Below are 27958 nucleotides of genomic sequence, written 5' to 3'. Positions count from 1 at the left end.
AATATATAGTTATCTCTCTCCTGACCCCTCAGTCTCTCTGTGATATATAGTTATATCTCTCCTGACCCCTCAGTCTCTCTGTGATATATAGTTATCTCTCTCCTGACCCCTCAGTCTCTCTGTGATATATAGTTATCTCTCTCCTGACCCCTCAGTCTGTCTGTGATATATAGTTATCTCTCTCCTGACCCCTCAGTCTCTCTGTAATATATAGTTATCTCTCTCCTGACCCCTCAGTCTCTCTGTAATATATAGTTATCTCTCTCCTGACCCCTCAGTCTCTCTGTGATATATAGTCATCTCTCTCCTGACCCCTCAGTCTCTCTGTGATATATAGTTATCTCTCTCCTGACCCCTCAGTCTCTCTGTGATATATAGTCATCTCTCTCCTGACCCCTCAGTCTCTCTGTAATATATAGTTATCTCTCTCCTGACCCCTCAGTCTCTCTGTGATATATAGTTATATCTCTCCTGACCCCTCAGTCTCTCTGTGATATATAGATATCTCTCTCCTGACCCCTCAGTCTCTCTGTGATATATAGTTATCTCTCTCCTGACCCCTCAGTCTGTCTGTGATATATAGTTATCTCTCTCCTGACCCCTCAGTCTCTCTGTGATATATAGTTATATCTCTCCTGACCCCTCAGTCTCTCTGTGATATATAGTTATCTCTCTCCTGACCCCTCAGTCTCTCTGTGATATATAGTCATCTCTCCTGACCCCTCAGTCTCTCTGTGATATATAGTCATCTCTCCTGACCCCTCAGTCTCTCTGTGATATATAGTTATCTCTCTCCTGACCCCTCAGTCTCTCTGTGATATATAGTTATATCTCTCCTGACCCCTCAGTCTCTCTGTAATATATAGTTATCTCTCTCCTGACCCCTCGGTCTGTCTGTGATATATAGTTATCTCTCTCCTGACCCCTCAGTCTCTCTGTGATATATAGTTATATCTCTCCTGACCCCTCAGTCTCTCTGTGATATATAGTTATCTCTCCTGACCCCTCAGTCTCTCTGTAATATATAGTTATCTCTCCTGACCCCTCAGTCTCTCTGTAATATATAGTTATCTCTCTCCTGACCCCTCAGCCTCTCTGTGATATATAGTTATCTCTCCTGACCCCTCAGTCTCTCTGTGATATATAGTTATATCTCTCCTGACCCCTCAGTCTCTCTGTGATATATAGTTATATCTCTCCTGACCCCTCAGTCTCTCTGTGATATATAGTTATATCTCTCCTGACCCCTCAGTCTCTCTGTGATATATAGTTATCTCTCTCCTGACCCCTCAGTCTCTCTGTAATATATAGTTCTCTCTCCTGACCCCTCAGTCTCTCTGTGATATATAGTTATATCTCTCCTGACCCCTCAGTCTCTCTGTGATATATAGTTATATCTCTCCTGACCCCTCAGTCTCTCTGTGATATATAGTTATATCTCTCCTGACCCCTCAGTCTCTCTGTAATATATAGTTATCTCTCTCCTGACCCCTCAGTCTCTCTGTGATATATAGTTATCTCTCTCCTGACCCCTCAGTCTCTCTGTGATATATAGTTATCTCTCCTGACCCCTCAGTCTCTCTGTGATATATAGTTATCTCTCTCCTGACCCCTCAGTCTCTCTGTGATATATAGTTATCTCTCTCCTGACCCCTCAGTCTCTCTGTGATATATAGTTATCTCTCCTGACCCCTCATTCTCTCTGTGATATATATATAGTTATCTCTCCTGACCCCTCAGTCTCTCTGTGATATATAGTTATCTCTCTCCTGACCCCTCAGTCTCTCTGTGATATATAGTCATCTCTCCTGACCCCTCAGTCTCTCTGTGATATATAGTTATCTCTCTCCTGACCCCTCAGTCTCTCTGTGATATATAGTTATATCTCTCCTGACCCCTCAGTCTCTCTGTGATATATAGTTCTCTCTCCTGACCCCTCAGTCTCTCTGTGATATATAGTCATCTCTCCTGACCCCTCAGTCTCTCTGTGATATATAGTTATCTCTCTCCTGACCCCTCAGTCTCTCTGTGATATATAGTTATCTCTCTCCTGACCCCTCAGTCTCTCTGTAATATATAGTTCTCTCTCCTGACCCCTCAGTCTGTCTGTGATATATAGTTATCTCTCTCCTGACCCCTCAGTCTCTCTGTAATATATAGTTATATCTCTCCTGACCCCTCAGTCTCTCTGTAATATATAGTTCTCTCTCCTGACCCCTCAGTCTCTCTGTGATATATAGTTCTCTCTCCTGACCCCTCAGTCTCTCTGTAATATATAGTTATCTCTCCTGACCCCTCAGTCTCTCTGTGATATATAGTTATCTCTCCTGACCCCTCAGTCTCTCTGTAATATATAGTTATCTCTCTCCTGACCCCTCAGTCTCTCTGTGATATATAGTTATCTCTCCTGACCCCTCAGTCTCTCTGTAATATATAGTTATCTCTCTCCTGACCCCTCAGTCTCTCTGTAATATATAGTTCTCTCTCCTGACCCCTCAGTCTCTCTGTGATATATAGTTATCTCTCTCCTGACCCCTCAGTCTCTCTGTAATATATAGTTATCTCTCTCCTGACCCCTCAGTCTCTCTGTGATATATAGTCATCTCTCTCCTGACCCCTCAGTCTCTCTGTAATATATAGTTATCTCTCTCCTGACCCCTCAGTCTCTCTGTGATATATAGTTATATCTCTCCTGACCCCTCAGTCTCTCTGTGATATATAGTTATCTCTCTCCTGACCCCTCAGTCTCTCTGTGATATATAGTTATCTCTCTCCTGACCCCTCAGTCTGTCTGTGATATATAGTTATCTCTCTCCTGACCCCTCAGTCTCTCTGTAATATATAGTTATCTCTCCTGACCCCTCAGTCTCTCTGTAATATATAGTTATCTCTCTCCTGACCCCTCAGTCTCTCTGTGATATATAGTTATCTCTCTCCTGACCTCTGTCTCTCTGTGATATATAGTTATATCTCTCCTGACCCCTCAGTCTCTCTGTGATATATAGTTATCTCTCTCCTGACCCCTCAGTCTCTCTGTGATATATAGTCATCTCTCCTGACCCCTCAGTCTCTCTGTGATATATAGTCATCTCTCCTGACCCCTCAGTCTCTCTGTGATATATAGTTATCTCTCTCCTGACCCCTCAGTCTCTCTGTAATATATAGTTATCTCTCTCCTGACCCCTCGGTCTGTTTGTGATATATAGTTATCTCTCTCCTGACCCCTCAGTCTCTCTGTAATATATAGTTATCTCTCCTGACCCCTCAGTCTCTCTGTGATATATAGTCATCTCTCCTGACCCCTCAGTCTCTCTGTGATATATAGTTATCTCTCTCCTGACCCCTCAGTCTCTCTGTAATATATAGTTATCTCTCTCCTGACCCCTCGGTCTGTCTGTGATATATAGTTATCTCTCTCCTGACCCCTCAGTCTCTCTGTAATATATAGTTATCTCTCCTGACCCCTCAGTCTCTCTGTGATATATAGTTATCTCTCCTGACCCCTCAGTCTCTCTGTAATATATAGTTATCTCTCCTGACCCCTCAGTCTCCCTGTAATATATAGTTATCTCTCTCCTGACCCCTCAGCCTCTCTGTGATATATAGTTATCTCTCCTGACCCCTCAGTCTCTCTGTGATATATAGTTATATCTCTCCTGACCCCTCAGTCTCTCTGTGATATATAGTTATATCTCTCCTGACCCCTCAGTCTCTCTGTGATATATAGTTATATCTCTCCTGACCCCTCAGTCTCTCTGTGATATATAGTTATATCTCTCCTGACCCCTCAGTCTCTCTGTAATATATAGTTATCTCTCTCCTGACCCCTCAGTCTCTCTGTGATATATAGTTATCTCTCACCTGACCCCTCAGTCTCTCTGTGATATATAGTTATCTCTCCTGACCCCTCAGTCTCTCTGTGATATATAGTTATCTCTCTCCTGACCCCTCAGTCTCTCTGTGATATATAGTCATCTCTCTCCTGACCCCTCAGTCTCTCTGTGATATATAGTTATCTCACCTGACCCCTCAGTCTCTCTGTGATATATAGTTATCTCTCTCCTGACCCCTCAGTCTCTCTGTGATATATAGTTATCTCTCTCCTGACCCCTCAGTCTCTCTGTGATATATAGTTATCTCTCTCCTGACCCCTCAGTCTGTCTGTGATATATAGTTATATCTCTCCTGACCCCTCAGTCTCTCTGTGATATATAGTCATCTCTCTCCTGACCCCTCAGTCTCTCTGTGATATATAGTTATCTCTCTCCTGACCCCTCAGTCTCTCTGTAATATATATAGTTCTCTCTCCTGACCCCTCAGTCTCTCTGTGATATATAGTTATCTCTCTCCTGATCCCTCAGCCCATGCAGTCCGTATAGTAGGGTCAGACATTTAGGTGTTGGTAGTTATATGAGCGTGTGTGTGTGTGTTTGTCTCTGTCTTTTGGCATGTGTGTGTGTTTGTCTATTTGTCTGTCTTTTGGTGTGTGTGTGTGTGTGTGTGTGTGTGTGTCCACTGCATGGCTGCAATCATAATGGTTTGTTCTGCTTCTTCCTCTGTTGACTCATTTTCTTCTTGGTTTCTTCCTGTGGTCCTCACACTTTGTTTTTCTTTTCCTTTGCTCCCAAAAAAATACAATCAATAAAAAAAGTTGTGAAACTGAGTCCTTATCAACTTTGGACCGGTTAGTAATCGCTCTTTCTCTGCTTGTTAGCATGGTGTGTGTGTGTGTGTGTAGAGGAGAGAGTGTGTGTTTTTGTGTTTTGTGGGACTGAACATGCCATGTGAAATGCACTCTTCAAAAATACCAACATTTGGATGTTTGCTCTAACAACAATCATTATTACATCCTGGCTTGGCCTCACTGTTTTAAACATTGAATGGATGTTTTGGTTTGGTTTTTCAACTCAATAGACTAGCTTTGATTTGATTTGAAGTTGTTTTTGAATTAAATGATTGATTTTAATTTATCAGTGAATTGACTTCTCTCTCTGTCTCTCTCTCTGTCTCTCTCTCTGTCTCTCTCTCTGTCTCTCTCTCTGTCTCTCTCTCTGTCTCTCTCTCTGTCTCTCTCTCTGTCTCTCTCTCTGTCTCTCTCTCTGTCTCTCTCTCCCTCTCTCTCTCTCCCTCTGTCTCTCTCTCTCTGTCTCTCTCTCTGTCTCTCTCTGTCTCTCTCTGTCTCTCTCTCTGTCTCTGTCTCTGTCTCTCTCTCTCTCTCTGTCTCTCTCTCTGTCTCTCTCTCTCTCTGTCTCTCTCTCTGTCTCTCTCTCTCTCTGTCTCTCTCTCTGTCTCTCTCTCTCTGTGTCTCTCTCTCTCTCTGTGTATCTCTCTCTCTGTGTCTCTCTCTCTGTGTCTCTCTCTCTCTCTGTGTCTCTCTCTCTCTCTGTGTCTCTCTCTCTCTCTGTGTCTCTCTCTCTCTGTGTCTCTCTCTCTCTCTGTGTCTCTCTCTCTCTCTGTGACTCTCTTTCTCTCTGTGACTCTCTTTCTCTCTGTGACTCTCTTTCTCTCTGTGTCTTTCTCTCTGTGTCTTTCTCTCTCTGTGTCGCTCTCTCTCTCTCTCTCTCCTCTCTCAGGTTGGTGGTGAGCTCCCTGGAAGCTCTAGAGAGCTGTTTTGCTATGGGCTCCTCCAATGAAAAGGCAAGGCCTTCACTACATCTTTTTTTGTTGTCAAAATCAGGCCCACAATCCTCCATTCAGTACCAATGTAGTAGTATGTTGTACACTAGACAGAGGCTGAAGCTGGGTGTTGTGTAGTAAACTAATATGTGACCGTTCAGGAGAAGAACAAGGCTGCTGCGTTGGAGTTAGCGACCCTTCTCCTGTCCATGGCCACTCCCTCTGGGGTCCAGCAACAGACCAAGGGCCTCCTGGCCAGCCTGCACACCAGCCGTACGGCCTACCACAACCACAAGGTAACTAACCGTACACACCAGCCGTACGGCCTACCACAACCACAACGTAACCACCAGTCCCACTCACCTCTCTCTCCCGTGACATGTCTCTCCCCAAGGACCAGTCCCACTCACCTCTCTCTCCCGTGACATGTCTCTCCCCTAGGACCAGTCCCACTCACCTCTCTCTCCTGTGACATGTTTCTCCCCTAGGACCAGTCCCTGTTGAGCAACGCAGTGCAGTGTCTGAACAGCTGTAGTCGTGACAGCAGAGACCTGGACCCGGAGTTGTTCCAGCGACTGGTGATCACGGCACGCTGCATCGCCATCATGAGACCCAGTAACCTGGTGCACTTCACTGAGACCAAACCCTCTAGTGTTGATAAAGGTAACAACCTATTGACTGAACCTTCTAGTGTTGATACAGGTAACAACCTATTGACTGAACCTTCTAGTGTTGATACAGGTAACAACCTGTTGACTGAACCTTCTAGTGTTGATACAGGTAACAACTTATTGACCAAACCTTCTAGTGTTGATACAGGTAACAACCTATTGACTGAGACTAAATCTTCTAGTGTTGATACAGGTAACAACCTATTGACTGAACCTTCTAGTGTTGATACAGGTAACAACCTATTGACTGAACCTTCTAGTGTTGATACAGGTAACAACCAATTGACTGAGACTAAATCTTCTAGTGTTGATACAGGTAACAACATATTGACTGAACCTTCTAGTGTTGATACAGGTAACAACCTATTGACCAAACCTTCTAGTGTTGATACAAGTAACAACCTGTTGACTGAACCTTCTAGTGTTGATACAGGTAACAACCTATTGACTGAGACCAAACCTTCTACTGTTGATACAGGTAACAACCAATTGACTGAGACCAAACCCTCTAGTATTGATACAGGTAACAACCTATTGACTGAACCTTCTAGTGTGGATACAGGTAACAACCTATTGACTGAATCTTCTAGTGTTGATACAGGTAACAACCTATTGACTGAGACCAAACCTTCTAGTGTTGATACAGGTAACAACCTATTGACTGAACCTTCTAGTGTTGATACAGGTAACAACCTATTGACTGAGACCAAACCTTCTAGTGTTGATACAGGTAACAACCTATTGACTGAACCTTCTAGTGTTGATACAGGTAACAACCTATTGACTGAACCTTCTAGTGTTGATACAGGTAACAACCTATTGACTGAGACCAAACCCTCTAGTGTTGATACAGGTAACAACCTATTGACTGAACCTTCTAGTGTTGATACAGGTAACAGCCTATTGACTGAACCCTCTAGTATTGATACAGGTAACAACTTATTGACTGAACCTTCTAGTGTTGATACAGGTAACAACCTATTGACTGAGACCAAACCTTCTACTGTTGATACAGGTAACAACCAATTGACTGAGACCAAACCTTCTAGTGTTGATACAGGTAACAACCTATTGACTGAACCTTCTAGTGTTGATACAGGTAACAACCTGTTGACTGAACCTTCTAGTGTCGATACAGGTAACAACCTATTGACTGAACCTTCTAGTGTCGATACAGGTAACAACCTATTGACTGAACCTTCTAGTGTTGATACAAGTAACAACCTATTGACTGAGACCAAACCTTCTAGTGTTGATACAGGTAACAACCAATTGACTGAGACTAAATCTTCTAGTGTTGATACAGGTAACAACCAATTGACTGAGACTAAATCTTCTAGTGTTGATACAGGTAACAACCTATTGACTGAGACCAAACCTTCTAGTGTTGATACAGGTAACAACCAATTGACTGAGACTAAATCTTCTAGTGTTGATACAGGTAACAACCTATTGACTGAACCTTCTAGTGTTGATACAGGTAACAACCTATTGACCAAACCTTCTAGTGTTGATACAGGTAACAACCTGTTGACTGAACCTTCTAGTGTTGATACAGGTAACAACCTATTGACTGAACCTTCTAGTGTTGATACAGGTAACAACCTATTGACTGAGACCAAACCCTCTAGTGTTGATACAGGTAACAACCTATTGACTGAATCTTCTAGTGTTGATACAGGTAACAACCTATTGACTGAGACCAAACCCTCTAGTGTTGATACAGGTAACAACCTGTTGACTGAACCTTCTAGTGTTGATACAGGTAACAACCTATTGACTGAACCTTCTAGTGTTGATACAGGTAACAACCTATTGACTGAACCTTCTAGTGTTGATACAAGTAACAACCAATTGACTGAGACTAAACCTTCTAGTGTTGATACAGGTAACAACTTATTGACTGAACCTTCTAGTGTTGATACAGGTAACAACCAATTGACTGAGACTAAACCTTCTAGTGTTGATACAGGTAACAACCTATTGACCAAACCTTCTAGTGTTGATACAGGTAACAACCAATTGACTGAACCTTCTAGTGTTGATACAGGTAACAACCAATTGACTGAACCTTCTAGTGTTGATACAGGTAACAACCTATTGACTGAACCTTCTAGTGTTGATACAGGTAACAACCTATTGACTGAACCTTCTAGTGTTGATACAGGTAACAACCAATTGACTGAGACTAAATCTTCTAGTGTTGATACAGGTAACAACCTATTGACTGAACCTTCTAGTGTTGATACAGGTAACAACCTATTGACTGAACCTTCTAGTGTTGATACAGGTAACAACCTATTGACTGAACCTTCTAGTGTTGATACAGGTAACAACCTATTGACTGAACCTTCTAGTGTTGATACAGGTAACAACCTATTGACTGAACCTTCTAGTGTTGATACAGGTAACAACCTATTGACTGAGACCAAACCCTCTAGTATTGATACAGGTAACAACCCATTGACTGAACCTTCTAGTGTTGATACAGGTAACAACCTATTGACTGAACCTTCTAGTGTTGATACAGGTAACAACCTATTGACTGAGACCAAACCCTCTAGTATTGATACAGGTAACAACATATTGACTGAACCTTCTAGTGTTGATACAGGTAACAACCTATTGACCAAACCTTCTAGTGTTGATACAAGTAACAACCTGTTGACTGAACCTTCTAGTGTTGATACAGGTAACAACCTATTGACTGAGACCAAACCCTCTAGTATTGATACAGGTAACAACATATTGACTGAACCTTCTAGTGTTGATACAGGTAACAACCTATTGACCAAACCTTCTAGTGTTGATACAAGTAACAACCTGTTGACTGAACCTTCTAGTGTTGATACAGGTAACAACCTATTGACTGAGACCAAACCTTCTACTGTTGATACAGGTAACAACCAATTGACTGAGACCAAACCCTCTAGTATTGATACAGGTAACAACCTATTGACTGAACCTTCTAGTGTGGATACAGGTAACAACCTATTGACTGAACCTTCTAGTGTTGATACAGGTAACAACCTATTGACTGAACCTTCTAGTATTGATACAGGTAACAACCTATTGACTGAACCTTCTAGTGTTGATACAGGTAACAACCTATTGACTGAACCTTCTAGTGTTGATACAGGTAACAACCAATTGACTGAGACTAAACCTTCTAGTGTTGATACAGGTAACAACTTATTGACTGAACCTTCTAGTGTTGATACAGGTAACAACCAATTGACTGAGACTAAACCTTCTAGTGTTGATACAGGTAACAACCTATTGACCAAACCTTCTAGTGTTGATACAGGTAACAACCAATTGACTGAACCTTCTAGTGTTGATACAGGTAACAACCAATTGACTGAACCTTCTAGTGTTGATACAGGTAACAACCTATTGACTGAACCTTCTAGTGTTGATACAGGTAACAACTTATTGACTGAACCTTCTAGTGTTGATACAGGTAACAACCTATTGACTGAGACCAAACCTTCTAGTGTTGATACAGGTAACAACCTATTGACTGAACCTTCTAGTGTTGATACAGGTAATAACCTATTGACTGAACCTTCTAGTGTTGATACAGGTAACAACCTATTGACTGAACCTTCTAGTGTTGAGACGGGTAACAACCTATTGACTGAACCTTCTAGTGTTGATACAGGTAACAACCTATTGACTGAGACCAAACCTTCTACTGTTGATACAGGTAACAACCAGTTGACTGAGACCAAACCCTCTAGTATTGATACAGGTAATAACCTATTGACTGAACCTTCTAGTGTTGATACAGGTAACAACCTATTGACTGAACCTTCTAGTGTTGAGACGGGTAACAACCTATTGACTGAACCTTCTAGTGTTGATACAGGTAACAACCTATTGACTGAGACCAAACCTTCTAGTGTTGATACAGGTAACAACCTATTGACCAAACCTTCTAGTGTCGATACAGGTAACAACCTATTGACTGAACCCTCTAGTATTGATACAGGTAACAACCTATTGACTGAACCTTCTAGTGTCGATACAGGTAACAACCTATTGACTGAACCTTCTAGTGTCGATACAGGTAACAACCTATTGACTGAACCTTCTAGTGTTGATACAAGTAACAACCTATTGACTGAGACTAAATCTTCTAGTGTTGATACAGGTAACAACCAATTGACTGAGACTAAATCTTCTAGTGTTGATACAGGTAACAACCTATTGACCAAACCTTCTAGTGTTGATACAGGTAACAACCTATTGACTGAACCTTCTAGTGTCGATACAGGTAACAACCTATTGACTGAACCTTCTAGTGTCGATACAGGTAACAAACCTATTGACTGAACCTTCTAGTGTTGATACAAGTAACAACCTATTGACTGAGACTAAATCTTCTAGTGTTGATACAGGTAACAACCAATTGACTGAGACTAAATCTTCTAGTGTTGATACAGGTAACAACCTATTGACTGAACCTTCTAGTGTTGATACAGGTAACAACCTATTGACTGAACCTTCTAGTGTTGATACAGGTAACAACCAATTGACTGAGACTAAATCTTCTAGTGTTGATACAGGTAACAACCTATTGACTGAACCTTCTAGTGTTGATACAGGTAACAACCTATTGACTGAGACCAAACCTTCTAGTGTTGATACAGGTAACAACCAATTGACTGAGACTAAATCTTCTAGTGTTGATACAGGTAACAACCTATTGACTGAACCTTCTAGTGTTGATACAGGTAACAACCTATTGACTGAGACCAAACCTTCTAGTGTTGATACAGGTAACAACCAATTGACTGAGACTAAATCTTCTAGTGTTGATACAGGTAACAACCTATTGACTGAACCTTCTAGTGTTGATACAGGTAACAACCTATTGACCAAACCTTCTAGTGTTGATACAGGTAACAACCTGTTGACTGAACCTTCTAGTGTTGATACAGGTAACAACCTATTGACTGAACCTTCTAGTGTTGATACAGGTAACAACCTATTGACTGAATCTTCTAGTGTTGATACAGGTAACAACCTATTGACTGAGACCAAACCCTCTAGTGTTGATACAGGTAACAACCTGTTGACTGAACCTTCTAGTGTTGATACAGGTAACAACCTATTGACTGAACCTTCTAGTGTTGATACAGGTAACAACCTATTGACTGAACCTTCTAGTGTTGATACAGGTAACAACCAATTGACTGAGACTAAACCTTCTAGTGTTGATACAGGTAACAACTTATTGACTGAACCTTCTAGTGTTGATACAGGTAACAACCAATTGACTGAGACTAAACCTTCTAGTGTTGATACAGGTAACAACCTATTGACCAAACCTTCTAGTGTTGATACAGGTAACAACCAATTGACTGAACCTTCTAGTGTTGATACAGGTAACAACCAATTGACTGAACCTTCTAGTGTTGATACAGGTAACAACCTATTGACTGAACCTTCTAGTGTTGATACAGGTAACAACCTATTGACTGAACCTTCTAGTGTTGATACAGGTAACAACCAATTGACTGAGACTAAATCTTCTAGTGTTGATACAGGTAACAACCTATTGACTGAACCTTCTAGTGTTGATACAGGTAACAACCTATTGACTGAACCTTCTAGTGTTGATACAGGTAACAACCTATTGACTGAACCTTCTAGTGTTGATACAGGTAACAACCTATTGACTGAACCTTCTAGTGTTGATACAGGTAACAACCTATTGACTGAACCTTCTAGTGTTGATACAGGTAACAACCTATTGACTGAGACCAAACCCTCTAGTATTGATACAGGTAACAACCCATTGACTGAACCTTCTAGTGTTGATACAGGTAACAACCTATTGACTGAACCTTCTAGTGTTGATACAGGTAACAACCTATTGACTGAGACCAAACCCTCTAGTATTGATACAGGTAACAACATATTGACTGAACCTTCTAGTGTTGATACAGGTAACAACCTATTGACCAAACCTTCTAGTGTTGATACAGGTAACAACCTATTGACTGAACCTTCTAGTGTTGATACAGGTAACAACCTATTGACTGAGACCAAACCTTCTAGTGTTGATACAGGTAACAACCAATTGACTGAGACTAAATCTTCTAGTGTTGATACAGGTAACAACCTATTGACTGAACCTTCTAGTGTTGATACAGGTAACAACCTATTGACCAAACCTTCTAGTGTTGATACAGGTAACAACCTGTTGACTGAACCTTCTAGTGTTGATACAGGTAACAACCTATTGACTGAACCTTCTAGTGTTGATACAGGTAACAACCTATTGACTGAATCTTCTAGTGTTGATACAGGTAACAACCTATTGACTGAGACCAAACCCTCTAGTGTTGATACAGGTAACAACCTGTTGACTGAACCTTCTAGTGTTGATACAGGTAACAACCTATTGACTGAACCTTCTAGTGTTGATACAGGTAACAACCTATTGACTGAACCTTCTAGTGTTGATACAGGTAACAACCAATTGACTGAGACTAAACCTTCTAGTGTTGATACAGGTAACAACTTATTGACTGAACCTTCTAGTGTTGATACAGGTAACAACCAATTGACTGAGACTAAACCTTCTAGTGTTGATACAGGTAACAACTTATTGACTGAACCTTCTAGTGTTGATACAGGTAACAACCTATTGACTGAACCTTCTAGTGTTGATACAGGTAACAACCTATTGACTGAACCTTCTAGTGTTGATACAGGTAACAACCTATTGACCAAACCTTCTAGTGTTGATACAGGTAACAACCAATTGACTGAACCTTCTAGTGTTGATACAGGTAACAACCAATTGACTGAACCTTCTAGTGTTGATACAGGTAACAACCTATTGACTGAACCTTCTAGTGTTGATACAGGTAACAACCTATTGACTGAACCTTCTAGTGTTGATACAGGTAACAACCAATTGACTGAGACTAAATCTTCTAGTGTTGATACAGGTAACAACCTATTGACTGAACCTTCTAGTGTTGATACAGGTAACAACCTATTGACTGAACCTTCTAGTGTTGATACAGGTAACAACCTATTGACTGAACCTTCTAGTGTTGATACAGGTAACAACCTATTGACTGAACCTTCTAGTGTTGATACAGGTAACAACCTATTGACTGAACCTTCTAGTGTTGATACAGGTAACAACCTATTGACTGAGACCAAACCCTCTAGTATTGATACAGGTAACAACCCATTGACTGAACCTTCTAGTGTTGATACAGGTAACAACCTATTGACTGAACCTTCTAGTGTTGATACAGGTAACAACCTATTGACTGAGACCAAACCCTCTAGTATTGATACAGGTAACAACATATTGACTGAACCTTCTAGTGTTGATACAGGTAACAACCTATTGACCAAACCTTCTAGTGTTGATACAAGTAACAACCTGTTGACTGAACCTTCTAGTGTTGATACAGGTAACAACCTATTGACTGAGACCAAACCCTCTAGTATTGATACAGGTAACAACATATTGACTGAACCTTCTAGTGTTGATACAGGTAACAACCTATTGACCAAACCTTCTAGTGTTGATACAAGTAACAACCTGTTGACTGAACCTTCTAGTGTTGATACAGGTAACAACCTATTGACTGAGACCAAACCTTCTACTGTTGATACAGGTAACAACCAATTGACTGAGACCAAACCCTCTAGTATTGATACAGGTAACAACCTATTGACTGAACCTTCTAGTGTGGATACAGGTAACAACCTATTGACTGAACCTTCTAGTGTTGATACAGGTAACAACCTATTGACTGAACCTTCTAGTATTGATACAGGTAACAACCTATTGACTGAACCTTCTAGTGTTGATACAGGTAACAACCTATTGACCAAACCTTCTAGTGTCGATACAGGTAACAACCTATTGACTGAACACTCTAGTATTGATACAGGTAACAACCTATTGACTGAACCTTCTAGTGTCGATACAGGTAACAACCTATTGACTGAACCTTCTAGTGTTGATACAGGTAACAACCTATTGACTGAACCTTCTAGTGTCGATACAGGTAACAACCTATTGACTGAACCTTCTAGTGTTGAGACAGGTAACAACCCATTGACTTAGTTTTCGATGAGTTTAGTCTGGACACTTTAATATTGACGTTTTGTTTGTTTGTTTGTTTGTTTGTTTGTTTGTTCAGAGATGACTGAGGAGGGCCAGAAACAGATGGACAGTGAGGGATGTAACTTCATCATGCAGCTGGTCAATAACTTCTGGAAGCTCCATGCCCTCAAACCAAAGAACGCTTTCCTGGCCCCTGCCTGTCTGCCAGGTAAACTCACATTGTCTTTCCTGGCCCCTGCCTGTCTGACCAGGTAAACTCACATTGTCTTTCCTGGCCCCTGCCTGTCTGACCAGGTAAACTCACATTGTCTTTCCTGGCCCCTGCCTGTCTGACCAGGTAAACTCACATTGTCTTTCCTGGCCCCTGCCTGTCTGACCAGGTAAACTCACATTGTCTTTCCTGGCCCCTGCCTGTCTGACCAGGTAAACTCACATTGTCTTTCCTGGCCCCTGCCTGTCTGCCAGGTAAACTCACATTGTCTTTCCTGGCCCCTACCTGTCTGACCAGGTAAACTCACATTGTCTTTCCTGGCCCCTGCCTGTCTGACCAGGTAAACTCACATTGTCTTTCCTGGCCCCTGCCTGTCTGCCAGGTAAACTCACATTGTCTTTCCTGGCCCCTACCTGTCTGACCAGGTAAACTCACATTGTCTTTCCTGGCCCCTGCCTGTCTGCCAGGTAAACTCACATTGTCTTTCCTGGCCCCTACCTGTCTGTACCAGGTAAACTCACATTGTCTTTCCTGGCCCCTGCCTGTCTGCCAGGTAAACTCACATTGTCTTTCCTGGCCCCTACCTGTCTGACCAGGTAAACTCACATTGTCTTTCCTGGCCCCTGCCAGGGGGGGGGGACCCCACAGCGTGATCTGCTGTAATATATATGTATGTATGTATGTATGTATGTATGGGATGTTTGTTTAGACTAATTATATAATAATCGGTCAATTGTTGTTCCTCTCCAGGTCTGACCCACATTGAAGCTACAGTGAACGCATTGGTGGACATCATCCATGGGTTCTGTACCTGTGAGCTGGACTACATTAACGTGGCCTCCAAGATCTACATGCAGATGCTACTGTGTCCCGTACGTTCCTCAGTTACACTTTTGGACATAGACCCGTGGAAAATATATTTGATCCTGGATCGGCATTTTTCGCTGTGTTCAAACTTGTTTCTTTACCTAAAATAGCACTTAAATGATGTATAAAAAAGTGTATTATAAAACAAATTTTAAGTGATTTTGATTCTGTTTTTGTATTCCAGGACACGTCTGTTAGCTTCGCCTGTAAGCAGGCCCTGATCCGAGTACTCCGACCCAGGAACAAACGCCGTCACGTGACTCTTCCTTCTCCCCCTCGCTCCAACACACCCATGGGTAGGTATCTCCTAACCCTGAAATCAGACCAGGGCTTTCAAACCCTGTTTTACTGGAGAGCAATCTTCCTGAAAGGTTTTCACTCGAATCCCCATTTCGTAACTAATCTGATTCAGTTTATCAATCCAGCTAATAATTCGAATCAACGCACCGTTGGATTAGTGTTAGAATGAAAGCCTAGAGGACGGGAGCTCGACAGGAACAGGGTTAGAATGAAAACCTAGAGGACGGGAGCTCGACAGGAACAGGGTTAGAATGAAAGCCTAGAGGACGGGAGCTCTCCAGGAACAGGGTTAGAATGAAAACCTAGAGGATGGGAGCTCTCCAGGAACAGGGTTAGAATGAGATCCTAGAGGATGGGAGCTCTCCAGGAACAGGGTTAGAATGAGATCCTAGAGGACGAGAGCTCTGCAGGAACAGGGTTAGAATGAAAACCCAGAGGACGGGAGCTTTCCAGGAACAGGGTTAGAATGAAAACACAGAGGACGGGAGCTTTCCAGGAACAGGGTTAGAATGAAAACCCAGAGGACGGGAGCTCGACTGGAACAGGGTTAGAATGAAAACCCAGAGGACGGGAGCTCGACAGGAACAGGGTTAGAATGAAAACCCAGAGGATGGGAGCTCGACAGGAACAGGGTTAGAATGAAAACCCAGAGGACGGGAGCTCGACAGGAACAGGGTTAGAATGAAAACCCAGAGGACGGGAGCTCGACAGGAACAGGGTTAGAATGAAAACCCAGAGGACGGGAGCTCGACAGGAACAGGGTTAGAATGAAAACCCAGAGGACGGGAGCTCGACAGGAACAGGGTTAGAATGAAAACCCAGAGGACGGGAGCTCTCCAGGAACAGGGTTAGAATGAAAACCTAGAGGACGGGAGCTCTCCAGGAACAGGGTTAGAATGAAAACCCAGAGGATGGGAGCTCTCCAGGAACAGGGTTAGAATGAAAACCCAGAGGACGGGAGCTCTCCAGGAACAGGGTTAGAATGAAAACCCAGAGGACGGGAGCTCTCCAGGAACAGGGTTAGATAGCCTTAAACTAGAACCAATAGAACTGCCAGAAAGTGTTTAAGTTAATTTCAGAACAGTATAAAAACAAATTAAAAAACAGATATTTTTGTTTAGACTTTTCAGTTCTTCTATATTTTAGAATCGTTTTTCAACGTCCTCTACTCTATTCATCTCTTAAAGAGTTAGGAGCGAAGGTTTGAACAAATCAGAAACCACTAAATTATTTCATCGACGCTGAGTGTTCTCCTTTCTCCCTCCTCCTCCAGGAGACAAAGACGATGATGATGAGGATGATGTTGATGACAAGATGCAGCCGTCAGGGCTGACGGGAGGAGAGGGGGGCAGGCAGGAGAGTCAGGAGCAGGGTGAGGTCGACCATGGCGACTTTGAGATGGTGGTGAGTCTCTTTGAGATGGTGGTGAGTCTGGTCCAATCGCTAGTGTCCACTCCTCCTCACCCACTCCTCATACACACTGTAGTAATCTAGTGTCCACTCCTCATACACACTGTAGTAATCTAGTGTCCACTCCTCATACACACTGTAGTAATCTAGTGTCCACTCCTCATAGACACTGTAGTAATCTAGTCCACTCCTCATACACACTCCTCATACACACTGTAGTAATCTAGTGTCCACTCCTCATACACACTGTAGTAATCTAGTGTCCACTCCTCATACACACTGTAGTAATCTAGTGTACACTCCTCATAGACACTGTAGTAATCTAGTGTCCACTCCTCATACACACTCCTCATACACACTGTAGTAATCTAGTGTCCACTCCTCATACACACTGTAGTAATCTAGTGTCCACTCCTCACACACACTGTAGTAATCTAGTGTCCACTCCTCATACACACTCCTCATACACACTGTAGTAATCTAGTGTCCACTCCTCATACACACTGTAGTAATCTAGGGTCCACTCCTCATACACACTCCTCATACACACTGTAGTAATCTAGTGTCCACTCCTCATACACACTCCTCATACACACTGTAGTAATCTAGTCCACTCCTCATACACACTCCTCACACACACTGTAGTAATCTAGTGTCCACTCCTCATACACACTGTAGTAATCTAGTGTCCACTCCTCATTCACACTGTAGTAATCTAGTATCCACTCCTCATACACACTGTAGTAATCTAGTGTCCACTCCTCATACACACTGTAGTAATCTAGTCCACTCCTCATAGACACTGTAGTAATCTAGTGTCCACTCCTCATACACACTGTAGTAATCTAGTGTCCACTCCTCATACACACTGTAGTAATCTAGTGTCCACTCCTCATACACACTGTAGTAATCTAGTGTCCACTCCTCATACACACTGTAGTAATCTAGTGTCCACTCCTCATACACACTGTAGTATTCTAGTGTCCACTCCTCATACACACTGTAGTAATCTAGTGTCCACTCCTCATACACACTCCTCATTCACACTGTAGTAATCTAGGGTCCACTCCTCATACACACTCATCATACACACTGTAGTAATCTAGTGTCCACTCCTCATACACACTCCTCATACACACTGTAGTAATCTAGTGTCCACTCCTCATACACACTGTAGTAATCTAGTGTCCACTCCTCATACACACTGTAGTAATCTAGTGTCCACTCCTCATACACACTGTAGTATTCTAGTGTCCACTCCTCATACACACTGTAGTAATCTAGTGTCCACTCCTCATTCACACTGTAGTAATCTAGTCCACTCCTCATACACACTGTAGTATTCTAGTGTCCACTCCTCATTCACACTGTAGTAATCTAGTGTCCACTCCTCATACACACTGTAGTAATCTAGTGTCCACTCCTCATTCACACTGTAGTAATCTAGTGTCCACTCCTCATTCACACTGTAGTAATCTAGTGTCCACTCCTCATACACACTGTAGTATTCTAGTGTTCACTCCTCATTCACACTGTAGTAATCTAGTGTCCACTCCTCATACACACTGTAGTATTCTAGTGTCCACTCCTCATTCACACTGTAGTAATCTAGTGTCCACTCCTCATACACACTGTAGTAATCTAGTGTCCACTCCTCATTCACACTGTAGTAATCTAGTCCACTCCTCATTCACACTGTAGTAATCTAGTGTCCACTCCTCATACACACTGTAGTAATCTAGTGTCCACTCCTCATACACACTGTAGTAATCTAGTGTCCACTCCTCATACACACTCCTCATACACACTGTAGTAATCTAGGGTCCACTCCTCCTCACCCACTCCTCATACACACTGTAGTAATCTAGTGTCCACTCCTCATACACACTGTAGTAATCTAGTGTCCACTCCTCATACACACTGTAGTAATCTAGTGTCCACTCCTCATACACACTCCTCATACACACTGTAGTAATCTAGTGTCCACTCCTCATACACACTGTAGTAATCTGGTGTCCACTCCTCATACACACTCCTCATACACACTGTAGTAATCTAGTGTCCACTCCTCATACACACTGTTGTAATCTAGTGTCCACTCCTCATACACACTCCTCATACACACTGTAGTAATCTAGTGTCCACTCCTCATACACACTGTAGTAATCTGGTGTCCACTCCTCATACACACTCCTCATACACACTGTAGTAATCTAGTGTCCACGCCTCATACACACTGTAGTAATCTAGTGTCCACTCCTCATAGACACTGTAGTAATCTAGTGTCCACTCCTCATAGACACTGTAGTAATCTAGTGTCCACTCCTCATACACACTGTAGTAATCTAGTGTCCACTCCTCATACACACTGTAGTAATCTAGTGTCCACTCCTCACACACACTGTAGTAATCTAGTGTCCACTCCTCATACACACTGTAGTAATCTAGTGTCCACTCCTCATACACACTGTAGTAATCTAGTGTCCACTCCTCATACACACTGTAGTAATCTAGTGTCCACTCCTCACACACACTGTAGTAATCTAGTGTCCACTCCTCATACACACTGTAGTAATCTAGTGTCCACTCCTCATACACACTCCTCATACACACTGTAGTAATCTAGTGTCCACTCCTCATACACACTGTAGTAATCTAGTGTCCACTCCTCATACACACTGTAGTAATCTAGGGTCCACTCCTCATACACACTCCTCATACACACTGTAGTAATCTAGTGTCCACTCCTCATACACACTGTAGTAATCTAGTGTCCACTCCTCATACACACTGTAGTAATCTAGTGTCCACTCCTCATACACACTGTAGTAATCTAGTGTCCACTCCTCATACACACTGTAGTAATCTAGTGTCCACTCCTCATACACACTGTAGTAATCTAGGGTCCACTCCTCCTCACCCACTCCTCATACACACTGTAGTAATCTAGTGTCCACTCCTCATACACACTGTAATAATCTAGTGTCCACTCCTCATACACACTGTAGTAATCTAGTGTCCACTCCTCATACACACTAGTAATCTAGTGTCCACTCCTCATACACACTGTAGTAATCTAGTGTCCACTCCTCATACACACTGTAGTAATCTAGTGTCCACTCCTCATACACACTGTAGTAATCTAGTGTCCACTCCTCATACACACTGTAGTAATCTAGTGTCCACTCCTCATTCACACTGTAGTAATCTAGTGTCCACTCCTCATACACACTGTAGTAATCTAGTGTCCACTCCTCATACACACTGTAGTAATCTAGTGTCCACTCCTCATACACACTGTAGTAATCTAGTGTCCACTCCTCATACACACTGTAGTAATCTAGTGTCCACTCCTCATACACACTGTAGTAATCTAGTGTCCACTCCTCATACACACTGTAGTAATCTAGTGTCCACTCCTCATACACACTGTAGTAATCTAGTGTCCACTCCTCATACACACTGTAGTAATCTAGGGTCCACTCCTCATACACACTCATCATACACACTGTAGTAATCTAGTGTCCACTCCTCATACACACTCCTCATACACACTGTAGTAATCTAGTGTCCACTCCTCATACACACTGTAGTAATCTAGTGTCCACTCCTCATACACACTGTAGTAATCTAGTGTCCACTCCTCATTCACACTGTAGTAATATAGTGTCCACTCCTCATACACACTCCTCATACACACTGTAGTAATCTAGTGTCCACTCCTCATACACACTGTAGTAATCTAGTGTCCACTCCTCATACACACTGTAGTAATCTAGTGTCCACTCCTCATACACACTGTAGTAATCTAGTGTCCACTCCTCATACACACTGTAGTAATCTAGTGTCCACTCCTCATACACACTCCTCATACACACTGTAGTAATCTAGTGTCCACTCCTCACACACACTGTAGTAATCTAGTGTCCACTCCTCATACACACTGTAGTAATCTAGTCCACTCCTCATACACACTCCTCATACACACTGTAGTAATCTAGTGTCCACTCCTCATACACACTGTAGTAATCTAGTGTCCACTCCTCATACACACTGTAGTAATCTAGTGTCCACTCCTCATACACACTGTAGTAATCTAGTGTCCACTCCTCATACACACTGTAGTAATCTAGTGTCCACTCCTCATACACACTGTAGTAATCTAGTGTCCACTCCTCATTCACACTGTATTAATCTAGTGTCCACTCCTCATACACACTCCTCATACACACTGTAGTAATCTAGTGTCCACTCCTCATACACACTCCTCATACACACTGTAGTAATCTAGTGTCCACTCCTCACACACACTGTAATAATCTAGTGTCCACTCATCATACACACTCCTCATACACACTGTAGTAATCTAGTGTCCACTCCTCATACACACTCCTCATACACACTGTAGTAATCTAGTGTCCACTCCTCATACACACTCCTCATACACACTGTAGTAATCTAGTGTCCACTCCTCATACACACTCCTCATACACACTGTAGTAATCTAGTGTCCACTCCTCATACACACTCCTCATACACACTGTAGTAATCTAGTGTCCACTCATCATACACACTCCTCATACACACTGTAGTAATCTAGTGTCCACTCCTCATACACACTCCTCATACACACTGTAGTAATCTAGTGTCCACTCCTCACACACACTCCTCATACACACTGTAGTAATCTAGTGTCCACTCATCATACACACTCCTCATACACACTGTAGTAATCTAGTATCCACTCCTCATACACACTGTAGTAATCTAGTGTCCACTCCTCATACACACTGTAGTAATCTAGTGTCCACTCCTCATACACACTGTAGTAATCTAGTGTCCACTCCTCATGCACACTGTAGTAATCTAGTCCACTCCTCATACACACTGTAGTAATCTAGTGTCCACTCCTCATACACACTGTAGTAATCTAGTGTCCACTCCTCATACACACTGTAGTAATCTAGTGTCCACTCCTCATACACACTGTAGTAATCTAGTCCACTCCTCATACACACTCCTCATACACACTGTAGTAATCTAGTGTCCACTCCTCATACACACTGTAGTAATCTAGTGTCCACTCCTCATACACACTGTAGTAATCTAGTGTCCACTCCTCATACACACTGTAGTAATCTAGTGTCCACTCCTCATACACACTGTAGTAATCTAGTGTCCACTCCTCATACACACTGTAGTAATCTAGTGTCCACTCCTCATACACACTGTAGTAATCTAGTGTCCACTCCTCATTCACACTGTATTAATCTAGTGTCCACTCCTCATACACACTGTAGTAATCTAGTGTCCACTCCTCATACACACTGTAGTAATCTAGTGTCCACTCCTCATACACACTGTAGTAATCTAGGGTCCACTCCTCATACACACTCCTCATACACACTGTAGTAATCTAGGGTCCACTCCTCATACACACTGTAGTAATCTAGTCCACTCCTCCTCATACACACTCCTCATACACACTGTAGTAATCTAGTGTCCACTCCTCATACACACTCCTCATACACACTGTAGTAATCTAGTGTCCACTCCTCATACACACTGTAGTAATCTAGTCCACTCCTCATACACACTAGTAATCTAGTGTCCACTCCTCATACACACTCCTCATACACACTGTAGTAATCTAGTCCACTCCTCATACACACTAGTAATCTAGTGTCCACTCCTCATACACACTCCTCATACACACTAGTAATCTAGTGTCCACTCCTCATACACACTCCTCATACACACTAGTAATCTAGTGTCCACTCCTCATACACACTCCTCATACACACTAGTAATCTAGTGTCCACTCCTCATACACACTGTAGTAATCTAGTGTCCACTCCTCATACACACTGTAGTAATCTAGTGTCCACTCCTCATACACACTCCTCATACACACTGTAGTAATCTAGTGTCCACTCCTCACACACACTGTAGTAATCTAGTGTCCACTCCTCACACACACTGTAGTAATCTAGTGTCCACTCCTCATACACACTCCTCATACACACTAGTAATCTAGTGTCCACTCCTCATACACACTGTAGTAATCTAGTGTCCACTCCTCATACTCAATCTCACATGCACAAACAGGAGTCAAGTCGCATTACCACGGTAACATCCCGCCCTTAAAGGGGCAGGTGAACAGTTTTGTCTCTGTAATATTTTTGTTAAAATGCTCCGGTCGCAGAAGAATGTGATTTTTAAATTATTTGTCACATTTACTTCTTACAAATAATATATGTATTGTTTTAGAAACATGAAAAAAACTCATATGTTGTTGTTTGTTTTTTGTTGGTATACTTTGAGTGGCTGGTAAATAACAAAATCTGATTGGCTGGTCGAGTTTTAAATCTACCTGCCACAGTGGCTGGTGGCCCAAAAAAAAATGTTTTATGCCCTGCAAATAGCCACATAAACACACACCCAAAATACTGTTCATGATGGAAAAAAAATGTCAAACGTTATCTGTCGTTTCGATCGTGTTTTTTGCTTATTGTCTGTTGTGTCTGGTCTGTGTACCTCTATCCAGTCTGAGTCCATGGTTCTGGAGACGGCGGAGAATGTGAACAATGGTAACCCATCTCCCCTGGAGGCTCTCCTGGCCGGGGCCGAGGGCTTCCCCCCGATGCTGGACATCCCCCCAGACGCGGACGACGAGACCATGGTGGAGCTGGCCATCGCACTGAGTCTCCAGCAGGACCAGCAAGGTCGATACTCACTAATACAACACCATCGTGAGAGTCAATCACTTGAATATTCATATTTCACATTTACATATTGTGCTACTTAATATGTTGTTTTTTTTCCAATAATCTTTTGCCTGGAAAGAAAGTAACATGTTGTTCTACTGATTTTGTTTCTGTAGCCTTGCTTGACATGATAGCATAGTTGGCTAATGCTAGCATGACCTTTTTAGAGTCTGGATCAGTAAACCACTGTCTGTGTGGGAGTTTGGGTTTGACAACACTGTTGTAGCTATAATATTCTGGGCTCTAGCAGCCAGTGCCCTGGACCTCCCGGTCTCTCGGTCTCTCAGGTCAGACTCACTGTAGCAGTGAACTGTGAAGGTTTAGCTGTGTTGATAATGACCTTGTTGGTGGTGTTATATGTTGATCCAGGCAGCAGTGCCCTAGGTCTCCAGTCTCTCGGTGTCTCAGGTCAGACTCACTGTAGCAGTGAACTGTGAAGGTTTAGCTGTGTTGATAATGACCTTGTTGGTGGTGTTATATATGTTGATCCAGGCAGCAGTGCCCTAGGTCTCCAGTCTCTCGGTCTGTCAGGTCAGACTCACTGTAGCAGTGAACTGTGAAGGTTTAGCTGTGTTGATAATGACCTTGTTGGTGGTGTTTTATATGTTGATCCAGGCAGCAGCAGCAGTGCCCTAGGTCTCCAGTCTCTCGGTCTCTCAGGTCAGGCTCCCAGCTCTTCTTCTCTGGACGCAGGCACCCTGTCAGACACCACCGCATCAGGTAACGAAGCTCATTCTACACACGGGACTCCTACCATCTTTTAAATCTCAAGGGGACGGTTTTAAGCCCCGTTTGGTTCTTCATTAAAAGTGTCTTGTAGTTCAAGACTAGGATTATTCTGTGTTTGGGCAACTGGACTCAGTTTTCTATTCCATTAACAAAAAAGCAGAATAGGGGAGGGAGGGTGTTTTTCCTGTAACAGCTGTGCTTATGCTTCTAGAGGAGGGAGGGTGTTTTTCATGTAACAGCTGTGTTTATGCTTCTAGAGGAGGGAGGGTGTTTTTCATGTAACAGCTGTGCTTATGCTTCTATGGGAGGGAGGGTATTTTTCCTGTAACAGCTGTGTTTATGCTTCTAGAGGAGGGAGGCTGTTTTTCATGTAACAGCTGTGCTTATGCATCTAGAGGAGGGAGGGTATTTTTCCTGTAACAGCTGTGCTTATGCTTCTAGAGGAGGGAGGGTATTTTTCCTGTAACAGCTGTGCTTATGCTTCTAGAGGAGGGAGGGTATTTTTCCTGTAACAGCTGTGCTTATGCTTCTAGAGGAGGGAGGGTATTTTTCCTGTAACAGCTGTGCTTATGCATCTAGAGGAGGGAGGGTATTTTTCCTGAAACAGCTGTGTTTATGCTTCTAGAGGAGGGAGGGTGTTTTTCCTGTAACAGCTGTGCTTATGCTTCTAGAGGAGGGAGGGTGTTTTTCCTGTAACAGCTGTGCTTATGCTTCTAGAGGAGGGAGGGTGTTTTTCCTGTAACAGCTGTGTTTATGCTTCTAGAGGAGGGAGGGTATTTTTCCTGTAACAGCTGTGCTTATGCTTCTAGAGGAGGGAGGGTGTTTTTCCTGTAACAGCTTTGGTTATGCTTCTAGAGGAGGGAGGGTATTTTTCCTGTAACAGCTGTGCTTATGCTTCTAGAGGAGGGAGGGTGTTTTTCCTGTAACAGCTTTGGTTATGCTTCTAGAGGAGGGAGGGTGTTTTTCCTGTAACAGCTGTGCTTATGCTTCTAGAGGAGGGAGGGTATTTTTCCTGTAACAGCTGTGGTTATGCTTACAGCCCCAGCATCAGACGACGAGGGGAGTACAGCCGCCACGGACGGTTCTACGCTACGGACCTCTCCGGCCGAGCACGGGGGCAGCGTGGGGTCAGAGAGCGGGGGGTCTGCCATCGACTCAGTGGCAGGAGAACACAGTGGTGAGTTGACACACAGGGGAAACTGTGATGCCCTAGTCAAATTACCTTCCTAGTTTCCTTGGAAGTTATGATTTAGAAATGACATGTGAACGCCCTGTGGTGGAACTGTTGTGTTCATCTGTCTAATCATGTCTAATCAGTAATTATTTCAAGGAAAGGAGGCAGGGAAGGATGCACTTTTTAAGCCAAATCGAATCACAACTAATCCCTAGTCCTGAACCCACTAAACCCCTAGGTCCCCTAGGCACTTGGCGGAGGTCTGTTTTCCTCATGTTCGTCCTCTTTCCGTGTCTCTCTCTAGTGTCGGGCCGCAGCAGTGCGTACGGGGACACGACCGTTGAGGGCCACCCAGCAGGACCAGGTAGTGTGAGCTCCAGCACAGGGGCCATCAGCACCACCACAGCCCAGCAGGAGGGAGATGGATCGGACGGAGACGCAGAGACAGAGGGGGACATCCACACCAGCAACAGGTCAGGTACCACCAAGGCACTGTGGTGGTTTGATTCTACATTGGACTATATGGAATGGACTTTCCCCTGTTTTGAACTTTGACCTGTTTGCAGTGGTGGTCCTTCGAAACGGTGCGATTTGATATCACTTCTCACGGAAAGAAGAATCTCGAAGGAGATTTTTTGATTGTGTATCTGATATCTGTACATAGAGTACCAGTCAAAAGTTTTAATTTTAATTTTTAATTTCATTTTTTTTTTTTTTACCCCTTTTTCTCCCCAATTTCGTGGTATCCAATTGTTGTAGTAGCTACTTACTATCTTGTCTCATTGCTACAACTCCCGTACGGGCTCGGAAAAGACGAAGGTTGAATGTCATGCGTCCTCCGATACACAACCCAACCAGTCGCACTGCTTCTTAACACAGCGCGCATCCAACCTGGAAGCCAGCCGCACCAATGTGCACCTGGCAACCTTGGCGCCACATCATTGTTCTGTTGAAAAACAAATGATAGTCCCAATAAGCCCAAACCAGATGGGATGGCGTATCGCTGCAGAATGCTGTGGTAGCCATGCTGGTTAAGTGCCTTGAATTCTAAGTAAATCACAAACAGTGTCACCAGCAAAGCCTCCCCAAACCATCACACCTCCTCCTCCATGCTTCACGTTGTGAACCACACATGCAGAGATCATCCGTTCACCTGCGTCTCACAAAGAAACGGAGGTTGAAACCAAAACTCTCAAAGGGGCACCGGTTCGTTGAGGTAATATGTACATATAAGTGGAAATATTGAAGTGATAAGATGATAACAACAGGGTATCAGCGGTGGAAAAGAGGGGGGAGGGGAGCCATTTGATTAGATGTTCAGGAGTCTTATGGCTTGTGGGTAAAAGCCTTTTGGACCTAGACTTGGCGCTCTGGTACCGCTTGCTGTGCGGTAGCAGAGAGAACAGTCTATGACTGGTGTGGCTGGAGTCTTTGACAATTTTTAGGGCCTTCCTCTGACACTGCCTGGTTTAGAGGTCCTGGATGGCAGGAAGCTTGGCCCCCCAGTGATGTACTGGGCCGTTCTCACTACCCTCTGTAGTGCCTTGCGGTCGGAGGTCGAGCAGTTGCCGTACCAGGCAGTGATGCAACCAGTCAGGATGCTCTCGATGGTGCAGCTGTAGAACCTTTTGAGGATCTTGCCAAATATTTTCTGTCTCCTGAGGGGGAATAGGTTTTGTTGTGCCCTCTTCACGATTGTCTTGGTGTGCTTGGACCATGTTAGTTTGTTGGTGATGTGGACGCCAAGGAACTTGAATCTCTCAACCTGCTTCACTGCAGCCCCGTCGATGAGAATGGGGGCGTTCACGGTCCTCTTTTTCCTGTAGTCCACAATCATCCCCTTTGTCTTGATCACGTTGAGGGAGAGGTCTAATGTCCATTGCTCATGTTTTTTGGTCCAAGCAAGTCTCTTCTTATTATTGGTGTCTTTTAGTAGAGGTTTATATTCAGCAATTCGACCATGAAGGCCTGATTCACACAATCTCCTCTGAACAGTTGATGTTGAGATGTGTCTGTTACTTGAACTCTGTGAAGCATTTATTTGGGCTTCAATTTCTGAGGCTGGTAACTCTAATGAATGTATCCTCTGCAGCAGAGATAACT

The 27958-nt window shown here is 43.2% G+C and overlaps 1 protein-coding gene across 14 annotated transcripts in view; it reads left to right on the top strand.

Moving 5' to 3' along the window:
* Positions 1-27958, top strand: part of ubr4 (ubiquitin protein ligase E3 component n-recognin 4) — a 161348-nt gene that overhangs the window by 85102 nt on the left and 48288 nt on the right. For 7 of the 14 annotated variants that reach the window (XM_036988965.1, XM_036988957.1, XM_036988959.1 and 4 more), the window contains 12 exons: positions 4652-4684; positions 5574-5637; positions 5778-5912; positions 6105-6279; positions 14474-14605; positions 15359-15480; positions 15660-15771; positions 17049-17200; positions 23733-23910; positions 24568-24672; positions 25721-25858; positions 26160-26328. In XM_036988965.1, coding sequence (XP_036844860.1) covers positions 4652-4684; positions 5574-5637; positions 5778-5912; positions 6105-6279; positions 14474-14605; positions 15359-15480; positions 15660-15771; positions 17049-17200; positions 23733-23910; positions 24568-24672; positions 25721-25858; positions 26160-26328 — 1515 coding nt within the window. Of the gene's footprint in view, positions 1-4651; positions 4685-5573; positions 5638-5777; positions 5913-6104; positions 6280-14473; positions 14606-15358; positions 15481-15659; positions 15772-17048; positions 17201-23732; positions 23911-24321; positions 24328-24444; positions 24484-24567; positions 24673-25720; positions 25859-26159; positions 26329-27958 lie in introns of all 14 variants that reach the window. The other 7 variants (XM_036988970.1, XM_036988968.1, XM_036988967.1 and 4 more) reach the window with 5 other exon arrangements.

The sequence above is a fragment of the Oncorhynchus mykiss genome, chromosome 9 (assembly GCF_013265735.2).
Source record: "Oncorhynchus mykiss isolate Arlee chromosome 9, USDA_OmykA_1.1, whole genome shotgun sequence".
NCBI lineage: Eukaryota > Metazoa > Chordata > Actinopteri > Salmoniformes > Salmonidae > Oncorhynchus > Oncorhynchus mykiss.
The sequence above is the reverse complement of the archived record's forward strand: the minus strand, read 5'-3'. Positions and strand labels throughout refer to the sequence as shown.